The sequence below is a fragment of the Schistocerca piceifrons genome, chromosome 4 (genome assembly GCF_021461385.2).
Source record: "Schistocerca piceifrons isolate TAMUIC-IGC-003096 chromosome 4, iqSchPice1.1, whole genome shotgun sequence".
NCBI lineage: Eukaryota > Metazoa > Arthropoda > Insecta > Orthoptera > Acrididae > Schistocerca > Schistocerca piceifrons.
Genome location: NC_060141.1, coordinates 827,495,943 through 827,510,742, shown reverse-complemented (window position 1 = coordinate 827,510,742; position 14,800 = coordinate 827,495,943). Strand labels below are relative to the sequence as shown.

The 14,800-nt window shown below is 41.1% G+C and overlaps 1 protein-coding gene across 2 annotated transcripts in view; it reads right to left on the bottom strand.

Moving 5' to 3' along the window:
• LOC124795108 (probable ATP-dependent RNA helicase Dbp73D) overlaps positions 1–13,004 on the bottom strand; it is a 143,474-nt gene extending 130,470 nt beyond the window's left edge. For both annotated transcript variants that reach the window (XM_047258958.1, XM_047258959.1), the window contains exon 1: positions 12,754–13,004. In XM_047258958.1, coding sequence (XP_047114914.1) covers positions 12,754–12,776 — 23 coding nt within the window. In that variant the 5' untranslated portion in view covers positions 12,777–13,004. The remainder of the gene's footprint in view (positions 1–12,753) is intronic.
• Positions 13,005–14,800: the final 1,796 nt, after the last annotated feature.

The window sequence follows — 14,800 nt, the reverse complement described above, 5'->3', positions numbered from 1 at the left end:
AAATATTCTATTTCGTCAAACACTGTTAATCGTAGAGATTATAAATAGAAATGTTTTATTTGGTTTACATTGGTTATTAGAATTTAAAGTCATCTTAAACTTTGAGGAAAAACTTCTATGTTTCGGAAAAGGGGTCAGTAGATACTGGATACCATTTGTGACAGACAGGTACATTGGCAAACAAACAACTGAATGTCAGTGTCTGCGGTTAACAGCTACTGCACAATTGTCATCAGAGATCAATAGTGTAGGTCATGTATCACGTCAAGCTGACTTACAAGACAAGGTAAACGAGTCTATAATATTAACCAGTGAACAAAAACAAGATTTATATAAAATTCTATCGGAATATGAGGTAGTATTTTCCGATTGTCCAGGTAGTATCAGCGACTACATATGTAAGTTTAAAATCAAAGATGACACTCCATTCTTCTGTAAGCCATATCCAATACCGGTAAGTTTGAAAGAAGCAGCAGGAAATCAACAAAATGATTGATAACAATATAATAGAACATAGCTCCAGCATGATGAAGAAAGGTACAGGAGGAGTACGATTAGTGTTAGATGGGCGGACATTGAATAAGCATATAGAGATAGAAAGAGACAGACCCATTAACATCGACAAATTGTTATCCAAATTTGAGAAAGCAAGGTTTTTTAGCACGATGGACCTGACTGCGGGATATTGGCAAATTAGGTTACACCCAGAATCAAAGTAGTATACAGCATTTTTGTTTGATGGTAAATCATACCATTTCAATGTACTGCCATTTGGACTTAATATTTCTGTATCTGTATTTATACGTGACTTAGAGAAAGCTTTTGACAATGTTGACTGGAATACTCTCTTTCAAATTCTAAAGGTGGCAGGGGTAAAATACAGGGAGCGAAAGGCTATTTACAATTTGTACCGAAACCAGATGGCAGTTATAAGAGTCGAGGGACATGAAAGAGAAGCAGTGGTTGGGAAGGGAGTAAGACAAGGTTGTAGCCTCTCCCCGATGTTGTTCAATCTGTATATTGAGCAAGCAGTAAAGGAAACAAAAGAAAAATTCGGAGTAGGTATTAAAATTCATGGAGAAGAAATAAAAACTTTGAGGTTTGCCGATGACATTGTAATTCTGTCAGAGACAGCAAAGGACTTGGAAGAGCAGTTGAATGGAATGGACAGTGTCTTGAAAGGAGGATATAAGATTAACATCAACAAAAGCAAAACAAGGATAATGGAATGTAGTCTAATTAAGTCGGGTGATGCTGAGGGAATTAGATTAGGAAATGAGGCACTTAAAGTAGTAAAGGAGTTTTGCTATTTGGGGAGCAAAATAACTGATGATGGTCGAAGTAGAGAGGATATAAAATGTAGGCTGGCAATGGCAAGGAAAGCGTTTCTGAAGAAGAGAAATTTGTTAACATCCAGTATTGATTTAAGTGTCAGGAAGTCATTTCTGAAAGTATTTGTGTGGAGTGTAGCCATGTATGGAAGTGAAACATGGACGATAAATAGTTTGGACAAGAAGAGAATAGAAGCTTTTGAAATGTGGTGCTACAGAAGAATGCTGAAGATTAGATGGGTATATCACATAACTAATGAGGAAGTATTGAATAGGATTTGGGAGAAGAGAAGTTTGTGGCACAACTTGACCAGAAGAAGGGATCGGTTGGTAGGACATGTTCTGAGGCATCAAGGGATCACCAATTTAGTATTGGAGGGCAGCGTGGAGGGTAAAAATCGTAGAGGGAGACCAAGAGATGAATACACTAAGCAGATTCAGAAGGATGTAGGTTGCACTAGGTACTGGGAGATGAAAAAGCTTGCACAGGATAGAGTAGCATGGAGAGCTGCATCAAACCAGTCTCAGGACTGAAGACCACAACAACAACAACATTTATACGTGTGCTGGATGAAGCATTAGGGAGAGATTTATTGAAGCTTTCCTTCTCTGGTATTGTTGCTTTCCAGCCTGGATTTTCTACTGTTTGATTTTTGCCTGATGGCTTTTCTTTGATCATAACCCTGTGCTGTTTTCCTTTGTAACTACTTTCTTTTGCATCGCTATCTCAATGTCCATCCTTCTTTCTTTTCTTTCCTGTGTTTCTCTCGTTGCCTTACGAAATGCACTGCACGCTCTACCTATGAGCCGCACTGTATCAACTGACTCGGCCGCGTGCAACAGACGGCCTCAAGACCACGCTGATTGTTGGTGCAGCATCTTATGTCCCACATTACTCCCGCCAATATAATTAAGCCTATACCTTCAAACTGATCACGCTCCTTGAGTCAGTTCCCGTATTTAAGAGTGTTATCTACCGCACTTTTCCGGTGCCACACGATCTTGCATCTCGTAACTACGAACCCCTCCCCACCTCCCACACTTTCTCCGTTCTATCCCTGTTCGCACGCACTAAATCCACCTCATTCAGTCACATCTGCCGTCCCCCTTCTTTACGCTTATCCACCCTCAAACATGCTACCCACAGTAATATAAATATATTTATTAATGATTAGTTACTCACTACTTTGACCTTTGTGACTTCTCACGAATTTTAGTGAGTTTTCACCTTCCACTATCGTTGTCTTCCTCAGATTGCATCTTTTTTTCTCCCCCTGTGCATCCATTATGATTATGCTCTTTTCGTACTTTTCACACATATTTAGGTGTATTTTTGCGTAATTTTTCAGATGCAATTAATTTTCTTATGAAATTTTTCGCATTTTTGCACCACCATGGATCCTTGCTCCTTCCATCTGCGTCAATACAGAAAAGTTTCCTTATCCCTAACCAGATCCCAGTCCCACATACTGTTCCTGCATTGTTGCTGCGCTCATGAAATCCCCCCCTAATGGCCTTACCATCAAATTATCCAGGTCTAGTTGCCACCCCTCCTTCCACAATGACCTCCACATGTTCAGATTTCGCCAATCCTTAGCCCTCACCAACACAGTTCTGCAGAACCATATCTACCAAGCCCAATCCTCCTTGCAGTCAGTACCTTCTCTCCATCTGCAAAATTCTCCTGCTATGTAATCCCAAATTCCTGGAACCCATAACACACATTGAAACTCTTGCCCTGCAGGAACTTGAGCAACATGCACAACACCACCTCAAAAAGCTCTCCATCCTGCTCACTTCCTACTGCCACCTCAGAGTACCACTGTCCACCACTTCTAAAACAACCACCAAATCTCCCCCATGCCCCCTCATAGCTGACAAACCTCACCTTCCAAAACTCACTTCCACCACCACACAGATCCCCAAAACCTAAACAGACCTGCAACACAGTCATGAACCTTCCCTTCAGAAGCCTTAGTCCCATAGAAATATCAGTCCATTCCAAAGGTCTCACCTTTTGCCCCACTCCCAAATTCAACCATATAGGATTTGTTGAAGACCTTCTCTCTTTCTCCCAGTCCCTACAGTGGAAACACTTCGCCACCAACCCGACCAATTAGACTCAATCAAAGACCAATATTGAACCCTGCCTAACTCAGTTCACTCCTCCATCCCACCGTGATGCACCCCCACTGCCTCCAAACCACCCCCTGTTACTTTCCAGAATTTCTTATTCTCGAACCTTGCCTCACCACATTCCCCAAATCCCTCAACATGCATACTAACCTTACATCCGCAGAAAGAACCGCAGTCAACCACCTAAAAATTGATCCCAATCTTATAATCCTACCTGCAGACAAAGGCTGCACCACCGTTGTTTTGAACCTCAAGGATTACGTGGCATAAGGACTCTGTCAGCTGTCAGATACTTCCACCTACAAACCATGCCACAGTGATCCCATTCCAGCAATCCAGCAGAATCTCCAGTCACTACTCAAATCCTTAGGCCCATCCCCCATAGTCCATCTCTCTACTTACACCTACCACTCCCCGCACTCCCATCTTCTACATGCTTCCTAAAGTCCATAAACCCAACCACCCAGAACGCCCTATTGTGGCCGGTTACTGTGCCCCCACTGAGAGAATCTCTACTCTCATAGACCAACACCTTCAACCTATTACCCGGAACTTATCCTCCCATATAAAAGATACCAACCATTCCCTTGACTGACTCTCCACAGTTCCTGTCCCGTTACCACATGGTGCCCTGCTGGTCACTATTGATGCCACCTCCCTGTACACTAACATTCCTAATGGCCATGGCCTTATTGCTATTGAACACTACCTTTCCAGACACACTATGGATTCCAAACCAACAACCTCTGTCCTAGTCTCCATGACCAACTATATCCTCACCCACAATTACTTCTCCTTTGAAGGCATTACCTACAAACAAATATGTGGTATGGCTATGGGCACCCGCATGGCACCATCCCATGGTAACCTCTTCATGAGCCATCTAAAAACCCAGAATCCTAAATCCCTCACCTGGTTCAGATTCATTGATGACATCTTTGCTATCTGGATTGAAGGTGAGGACACCTTATTCACATTCCTCCAGAACCTCAACAACGTCTCCCCCATTTGCTTCACCTGGTCCCTCAACAACAAACCACCCTCCTAGATGTTGACCACCTCAGAGATGGCTACATCAGTACCTACGTCCGTATCAAACCTACTAACCACCAGCAATACCTCCACTTCGATAGATGCCACCCATTCCATACCAAGAAGTCCCTTCCGTACAGCCTAGCCACCCGTGGTCGTCGCATCTGCAGTGATGAGTAGTCCTCCTCTAAATATACTGAGGGTCTCACTGAAGCCTTCACTGACCGTAATTATCCTCCCAGCCTTTTACAAAAACAAATCTCTCGTGCCCTATCTTTCCAGTCTCCCACCACCTCCCAAAGTCCCACAGTCCGGCCACAGAGGAGCATTCCCCTCGTGACTTAGTACCATCTGGAACTGGAGCAACTGAATTACATTCTCCATCAGGGTTTCGATTACCTCTTGTCATGCCCTGAAATGAGAAATGTCCTATCCACTATCCTTCCCACCCCTCCCACCGTGGTATTCCGCTGTTCACCGAACCTACACAATATACTTGTCCATCCTTACACAACCCCTGCTCCCAATCCCTTACATCATAGCTCATACTCCTGTAATAGACCTAGATGCAAGACCTGTCCCATACATCCTCCTACCACCATCTACTCCAGTCCGGTCGCTAACATCACCTATCCCAATAAAGACAGGGCCATCTGTGAAACCAGTCATGTGATTTACAAGTTAAGCTGCAACCACTGTGCTGCATTCTATGTAGGCATGACAACCAACAAGCTGCCTGTCCGCATGAACGGCCACTGACAAACTGTGGCCAAAAAACAAGTGGGCCGAAAAACAAGTGGACCACCCTGTCGCTGAACACGCTGCCAAACATGATACCCCTCATCTCAATGACTTCACAGCCTGTGCCATATGGATCCTTCCCCTGCAATACATCCTACGTTCCCGTAACCCTCTTGCCCTCAATCTTTGTTAGTCACTGTCCTCACCCATCCAGCCCCCTCCCTGTTCCCATTCCAACACTACATATCCGTCATTTCACCACCACACCCAGTCTTTTAATTTCTCTCCTTTCCGTTACTTACCCCCTCCCCCCTCCGTCTAAACTGCAACACTTCACCGTCTGCCACTCTCACCATACTATCCCTCCCCCTACCTGCCCCAGCCTCCTTCTCACCCCTACCCAGTCACCACTCCCATCATGTACTGGTGCTGCTGCTCGCAGTGCAGTTTCAGCTCTCTGAGAATGCAGATGTGTGTGCAAGTTGCGTTTGCGTAAGTGTGTGTGTGCGCGCGTGTGTATGTGTGACTACTGCTGACAAAGGCCTTAATGGCCGGAAGCTATGATTGTGTGAACCTTTTTATTGTGCCTATTACGACTCAGCAGCTCCGCTATATGGTGAGTAGCAGCTTTCCTTCTCTGGTATCGTTGCATTCCATCCTGGCTTTTCCATTGTTTGATTTAATCATATATGTAGATGAAATCCTGATAATATCACCTTCTTGGGAAGAACATTGTATAACATTTCGTAAGACCCTGAAAAAATTTTGAGAAAGTTATTACGGTGAAGCTATCTAAATCATATTTTGCGCATCAAGAGCTTAAGTTTTTAGGGCATATAGTAGGGGTGCAGGGAATTAGACTGGACCCTGAATGCATCAAAGCTATTGAAGAATGTCCACATCCTAGAAACGTAAGAGAGCTGAAGGGATTTATACGAATGGCCGGATACTATCAACGGTACATATGAGGGCAAGAACTAAATGACCTGAAAATTTTACGTTTATTAAGGAAGGGAGTACAGTGGATTTGGGATAAAGAGGTGAATGAAGCGTTTGAAAATGTCAAAAGAGCACTTGTTGAATCACCCACATTACATCATCTGGTTATGGGCGAACCATTTAAAATTTCAACAGATGCATCTGATTATGGTATTACAGCAGAGCTTTTCCAAGGAGAATGGGATCTAAATCATGTAGAACACCGAACAATAGCTTCTGCTAGCTGTAGTCTGAATAAACATGAGTTAAATTACACGGCTACAGAAAAAACTGTTAGCAACTTTCCTTCTCTGGTACTGTAACATCCCATCCTGGTTTTTCCATTGTTTGAACATATAAAAGATGTGAGACAGGCTCCCCAATGTTCAACAACTCTCTATTCAACAAATGCCTTGAACTTGGAAGAATTCTGACCCAATGGAGACACTCGATAATAAATGTTCTCTACAAAGGTAGAGGAGGCTCAACAGACACAAACAAGAACAGAGGCATAGCCATGGAAAAGATGTTTCCAAAGATAATTACAGAAAAAAATCAAAGCCTATGTGGGCAGCCATCTCCCAGAACCACAAATGGGCTTCAGATCTGGAAGATCAACACTTATGGCAGTTAGGCTTCTTCCAAACAACATCGACGAAGCGTTACAAAAGAAACAAATGTTCTACACAGTGTTCATAGGCTTTACCAAAGACTTTGACCTACTGGAAAGAGATCTTGTAGTCCGAAAACTGGAGAACATAATGGGAGAGGATAGTCTATGGGCAAGAATAATTAAGTCAATCCTTGAATAAAACTTAATCACAATATCAGACAACCTCTCTTTTTCGAACCTCATTTTGGAATCAAACAGAGTCTTACAGGGTGACCCAATGAGCCCTTTGCTGTACATTCTTGCCCCAGAAGAAGTACTGCGAATTGCAAAAAATGAAGATGTATACATATATGCATACGCTGACGACTTAGCCGTAGGATCATCAGATATACAGAAGCTGCAGAAAATCATTGAGAAAATAGATAAATGGTGCAGTGAACACAAACTACACATAACACAGACAGAAATGGGGATTTTCAGAAAAGGAGGCAAAACACCCAAGAATGTGGAAATCAACATCAGACGACAAAAAATAAAAATCTCATCAGACTTTAAATACCTAGGGGTGACATTGCAACCAACAGCCAAATGCTTCACACAACCTGCAACAGAACATGCAGCCCAAGCAATAATAGCAACACAGGGCATCAAAAACATCCACCTACTCAATCTAGAAATGGCCATGAAATTATTCAACACAAAAATCTTGCCAATCCTGGCCTATGGGATGGAGGTTATATGGGACCACCTGACAAAAAAAAAAATCTAGAAACAATAGAAAAGGTAAAATCGACTTATCTAAAGAGAGCACTAAGTCTCTCAAAGACAACAAGATCTAGACTAGTGTACCTGCTAGTGAGAGAGACATTCCTAATTGAAGACATCAGACTTCCATATATGATGCCAAACATCAGGGCTTCCAGCAATCAACTGAAGATCATGGAGAATAAATGAGAAACAGTATAGCCAGAGTACTATGGAACCGAAGCAATGACGAACTGCTCATGGACAGCATCAAACTTCGAACTGCGACATGTTGTAACTAGATTATCTATTCACGGCTTTCATAATCTAATTTGCAAAAACAAAACTTATCACGACCCAACCACAACATGCGTGTGTGAACTGTGTAATGAAGCCTGTGAACGATATCACATAGAACTGTGCAGTAAAAGAGTGGAATCTATAAATGAATATACAAAAATGTACATGTAAAATGTTAAGCAAAGTAACTGTATATGGCTATTTGACTACAATTTTACTAAATAAAAAATTTAACTATTTAAACAGCTGCTGCAACATGCAACACATAATAGCATTTGGTCCATGGCTAGCTATCAGTAATTTATTTGCCCAAGGAGAATTTTACAATTTGGCGTCACTGGAAATGTCCAACTCCAACTGTTTTTTCTTTTTTTGAGGGTGGGGGCGGGGCAGGTGGATATTCTGATAGTTTTTCAGTGTTTTGCGGGGTTGTAGTAAGAGGGAACTAGCAGGGCTCACTGAGGAATATACTGAGGACTGCAGCACCGTTATGTCAGATGAGTTTTCATTGTACAGGGGTTATTAACACTTAGTAGTTAACCATGGTATTCAGTTAAAGATTATGACACTGGGGCTTGCACTAATACCATAAGGAGATTTGGGGGAGGGGCCAATAAAATCTGTTATAGGGAGGGGAAAAGGTGCTCTTCCAACCTGCAATCTCATTTAGATGAGTATTGCTGGCAAAAGAGCATCACTGAGATTTATTATGCTTGTCATATTTGAGAGCTGCAGGAGAGGACATGTAGGCTAAGGTTGGTGAGTTGAGTGGGTTGGGTTTTGAGTGGGAAAGTGACATTGTGGGTATTGTTCGTGAGGTTGATGGGACAAGTAATGGATTTTGTGTGTGTGTGTGTGTGTGTGTGTGTGTGTGTGTGTGACATAACATGGCTGTAGATAGCACTATTTTCCCACACAAAAGGGTTCATAAAGCAACATGGTGTAGCCCGGGTCAGCGTACCTTCAACCAAATTGATTGTGTAATTATTGATGCAGGCATTCCTCAAACTTACTAGATGTATGAACTTACAGGAGTTAATGTAGATTCAGACCACTACATTGTAATTGCGAAACTAAGACCTCGAATACCCAATGCAAGAAAAGTCAAAGGAACACCTCAAAGTAAGTATATGGTATAGAAGTTAAAAAATGAAGACATCTCTAAAACGTACTCTGAGAGGGTTGCTGAGAATCTTGCATTATACACCCATAGTGTAAGTGATAACCGGGATCAGGAATGCTTGCAGGGATGCAGTCATTAAAGCAGCAGAAGAAGTGCAGGGAAAGAAGGAAAACAACAAAGGAATTCGTGGTTTGATGAAGAACGTAAGAGAATAAGTCAGGAGAAAAAACTGGCATACAGGAAAATGCTTGAGAAATCATATACTCGTATAGCAGTAAGAAATTATCAAGATAAAAGGAAACAAGAGAAGAAACTGCATCGGAGAAATAAAAGGGAATGGGAAAGAAAGCAGATTGAAGAACTGCAGACAATTGGAAAAACAAATGATGTTAGAAAATTTTATCAGAAAATTAATAGTGAAAGAAGAGCATTTAAGCCGCACATCATCCTGTGTAAAAGTAAAAATGGCACACTACTAACCAATGACCAGGAGTACTGGAGCGTTGGGTAGAGTATTTCACTGAACTGTTGGATGCTTCAGAGTCCCCTACTGAAGATATCTCAGTCGCTCCAGAAGATGGTGACATAGTACCTCCCCCTTCCCAAGGAGAAGTGAACAAAGCAATTGACCGATTGAAGAACAATAAAGCACCAGGGACTGACAATATAACATCTGAACCACTGAAAGCTGGAGGAGTTGAGCTAAATCGTAGGATCTACAAGATTGTGTGCCTCATCTGAGAAAAGGAAGAGTTACCAGAAGAATGGAATGTAGGGATAGTGTGTGTGGTGCGTAAGAAAGGAGATCTATTTGAATGCAGCAACTACAGAGGCATAACACTTTTAAATATTATATTCACCTATAGCAGAAGATATTATTGGAAGCAATCAATGCGGGTTCAGACCAGGAAAGTCAACTGTAAACCAGATATTTACTCTCCGACAAATAATAGAAAAGACCAATGAATTCAATGTTGGTGTGCACCACCTTTTCATTGACTCTAAATGTGCATGTGACACAATAAACTGGGCCAAACTTTATGAGGCAATGCGGGAGTTTCGAGTGCCTGGAAAATTGGTGCATTTGATAGAGGTCACCCTAAAGTATCCCCAGTGTACCGTGCGAGTGCAGTCAAGACTATCACCTCGTTTTCCCGCTCAAACTGGACTAAGGCAAGGAGATTAGCATTCTTGCCTACTTTTCAACCTGGTGCTTGAAAAAGTGGTATGCGAATCGGGTATCCAGACAAGAGGCACTACCTACTGTACGTCTACAATTGCTGGGATATGCAGATGACTTGGATTTAATGAGCAGAACAGAGATCAGCTCTAAAACTGAGTGCAGAGGAGATGGGTCTGAGAATTAACGAAGGAAAGATGAAGTATATGTATAATGGCACTAACAAACCTCTACAGCACACAATAAACCTTGAGGGAATGACATTTGAGCGAGTGGAATGTTTCACCTATCTGGGCTCACAGATAAAAGCAAATGGCACCACCTTTATTGAAATTATGGTTCGCATAAGTGCTTCTAACCGATGCTACTTTGGAATGGACTAAATGCTGACTTTACAAAATGCTGATATGCCAAGTACTTACTTATGGCTCAGAAAAATTGACAATTACAAAGTAGGGTGAAAACAAACTGAGATCATATGAAAGAAGTAACTGAGGAGGATTTTGGACCTGTATAAGAAAATGGGATCTGGAGAAGGCGAGAAAATGATGAACTTTACGACTGTTGCAAGGAGGATGATGTGGTGAAGTTCATAAGGCTGTGCAGACTGAGGTGGGCTGGACATGTAATGCGACTCAATGAGACAGATTCCGCAAGGAAACCCTGCTGCAGTGAACCTGGAGGAGAAGAGCAGGACGACGACCTAGGTTGAGATGGAGTGACGAGGTTGGAGTGGTCGCTGCCAGAGTTGGTTGCCGTAACGGGAGGTCCACGGCAAAGTCCAGAGAGGAATGGCAGAAAATTAATGAAGAGGCCAAGTCCCATCCCGGGATGTAGTTCCAATTGAAGAAGAAGATGTAGGTTTGTGAAGTTTATGGTTGCGGTTTTTTTTGTGTGGTTTGTTGCTGCTGCTTTTGAGCTACATAGGTTGACTGACATGGATGATTCCTGTTGGTTTTGTGGCTCTGTCATTATTTCATAAGCTGAAATTTTTTTACAATATTTGTTTTTGGATGGTGGGGTGTTTTGTATTGCTGTATAGTTAGCTTGTCTCTGGCCTAAACCCCTAGCTTCACACAGCTGTCCCACTAGTTTCATTTTATTGGAGTGAGAATTTATTTTTGTTTGTGTTTGTTGACGTGTGTACATACTGATGTAACTGGCACTATATTGTATATGCTGGAAGAAGGTGTTTCCACCGTTTTGATGATCAAGGGTCAAAGCAGATGGGTGGAACTGGATGCTTCCCTAATGCCTCTACAATGATGTATAAGATCAGTCAGCTTAACACAACGAAAAATACAAGTCATATACACACAAGTGTTTAATGATCAGCATTAATCTTGTTGAAGGGACAATTCCAGCATTTGTCTGAAATGATTTGGGAAAACTACAGACAACATAGATTAGGATGGGTGAGCAGAGCAATAGCCTCCTTCCAAACATGACACCACTGTGTTAACAAATGCCTTGCCTCATACAATTGAACCCAATGTACAGTTCTGTTAACATGGTCTGTTCATAATTTAATTACCAGTACCTGCACTTGGTTCAGAGACCATGTTGAACTGTATGGACTCCTATACCACCTGTATAACTGGAGGAAGGCAATGGCACACTATCTCCAGGAAGACCATGTCTAGTAAAGCATTCTGGTGTTCAAACCAATCTGCAGACTCATGACAGCCTTCCTTACTTTACCATGTACACTTGAACAAAATATAGGATCTGTAAGACAGCAGTTAGTCTGATACAGGATCTGGGGCACAGAGACCTCTGTGACACTCTTATCCAAAATAAATATCTCATTGTATTCTCTCTGTATATAGGACATATATACACATCACTTTTTTTTTTGTAAAACATCAGGGTGGCACACCTAAATGTTATAAAATACATAACTGCAACACAAGAAATAAACACAATTACTAAAGACTAAAAACGATCATAGTCCATACTCAAGTGCATTAATGAGGGTACAATAAATTGCGAGTATCCATTAAAAGCACATAATGTACTAGGCATGCATTTGAAACAAAATTAAAAATCATCTCTCGGAGGCTCTAAACAAATGTCTGTAGACACTGACAGAATTCTATGCTCCTTAAAAGTCCCTGCTCTGGACTGTAAAAGCAAATTTTACTCGATATCAAAAGCTGCAATATACTGTAGGATGCAGATGTTTGCAAACAGTAAATAGAAGCAACAACAGTAGCTGTAGGGATATAAACATTTATAAAATGAAAAACACCGTTATATGCAGTCTATACTTTTTCAAAACTCTTGTCTTCATTTTAACCTTTGTAGATAAATGTTTTAAATGTTCGTACACAAATACATGTATTAATTTTGCACATAATCTGACGCTTGCAAAGGTCATCATTTGATGGTTATAGGCTACAAGAAATGTTATTAAATGAAAATAAAGTGCTCTGAACAGTACAACAACAAGGTACGGCGAGTACAGTTAAAAACGCAATATTGCGCAATAGGTAAAGAGCTTCAATATATCCTACAAACTACAACACTCGGCTACTTTTACACTATAATATGAAAAATGAATATGTAACATTACCTATTGATGACAAACATGTCCATGCTGTAGTTTTCTTAAGTACTACTTTTATCTTTCAAGTTGGATACATTACGCTTTATTCGTAAATCAATTACGTTATGCTATCATACAAAAAACTTTATTCGTCAATTACCATCACGAGAAACAAAAATATTCATCCTGACATCCCAACAACCTGTATTCACCGGCACTACAATTTCAAAACAATACGGTCTAGAACAACACCCCGGTATCAGAGTTCAATGATTATACACACCGTTTACCAAAGATTCTCATCGAACAAGTCACAGGTCGGACGGGAGTGTCTCGCGCCAGTAAAACGTCTGTCTGAGTTCACGTTTCGAAGCGAAAATTTATATCACGTAATTACACCCACCCAGTTTCAGAGAACAACTGGCTGTGGGTGTCTGCTGTTTGGTTGGTTGATTTGGGGGAGGGGACCTGACAGCGAGGTCATCGGTCCCACGGCATTAGGAAAGAGTGGGGTAGGAAGTCAGCCTTGCCTTTTCAAAGAAACCATCCCGACATTTGCTGAAGCGATTTAGAGAAATCACGGAAAACCTAAATCATGATAACTAGACGGGGGTTTGAACCGTCACCAGTGTGTTAACCACTGCACCACTTCGCTCGGTGTGAGTCTGCCATTCCGAAAGTAGTTACTGAGACGTGTTCTACGCTTGTCTACTCCCATATCGCTTGCTTATTCTTATTTCACTTTCCTTTTTTGTTATTTTTTGTTTCTCTTGATTTATATTTGCTGCTGAAATTAGTTTTTTTTGTATAGTTTATGCTACTGAAGTGACGAACACAGTAAGCAGTTCCAAAATGATGTAGGTTGCGGTAGTTATTCGCAGATGAAAAAGCTTGCACGGGGTAGGCAGTGTAGAGAGCTGCATCAAACTAGTCTGTGGACTGAAAATCACTACAACATTGTTAAGGTGATGATTATATTTAAATAGTTTGCTATTTCTTGCCCATTATGTAAGTCTAGGAAAAGAAAAAAAGAAGAAGAAACTATGAGACTCTCCATAAACTAAAATGCACAGTAAAAGTATAGAATAATCTTAAACAGAAGCTTACAGAGTTTCTAGGTTTATATCCTTTATCATTTTAGTGGTCTTTTTGTGTATTCTGAACGCTTAGCCCTTGCTGAATTATCCCAGAATATGACATTATATTTAGGGCGTGGAAGAAAATAGGCATAATAGCTACGCTTAATTGTTTTTTCACATTACATCACTATTTTAAATAACTCTGAAGCTAATGCTAAGTACGTTTTCCATTACACACTCAATGACAGAGTTGATAAGTATGCTCTATCAGAAGGCTGTTAATACACCTAGATCTCGGACTGACATTGGTTCAAAATGGTTCAAATGGCTCTGAGCACTATGGGACTCAACTGCTGTGGTCATAAGTCCCCTAGAACTTAGAACTACTTAAATCTAACTAACCTAAGGACATCACACACATCCATGCCCGAGGCAGGATTCGAACCTGCGACCGTAGCAGTCGCACGGTTCCGGACTGCGCGCCTAGAACCGCGAGACCACCGCGGCCGGCACTGACATTGTAGACACACATTCAGCAGGTGGAAGCCTGTATAGCAAGCTACTGAATGTGGTTTCATCTTTCACAAATTAGGAACCATTGCAAGTGAAAAACAGTTGCTTCATGCTACACTTTCTTCTGTTAACATTTTCTTCTTTCTGTTAGTCTCTGTGGATACTATATTTTACACTAACAGTTTTTCTGTGCGAAAAGAAAACAAATAGAGCTATCAAAGGAATATTAAATATGTGACTGAATCATAAAGGCCAACCTTCTTAGCAATGACTTACAACATTAATTGTATTATCAGTGTACACTAAAAAATGTCTATTCCAAAAGCAAACAAAAGTTGAGATAGTCATTATCACAAAGATCTAATGTACGCAGACATGACCCTAAAGTTGGTAGTAACCTAGATTTCACTGTTAGTCTGAATAAATTTCAATACTTCTAACTTTACTGAGATGACAATGTTAATGAACTTCCTTTAACAGTA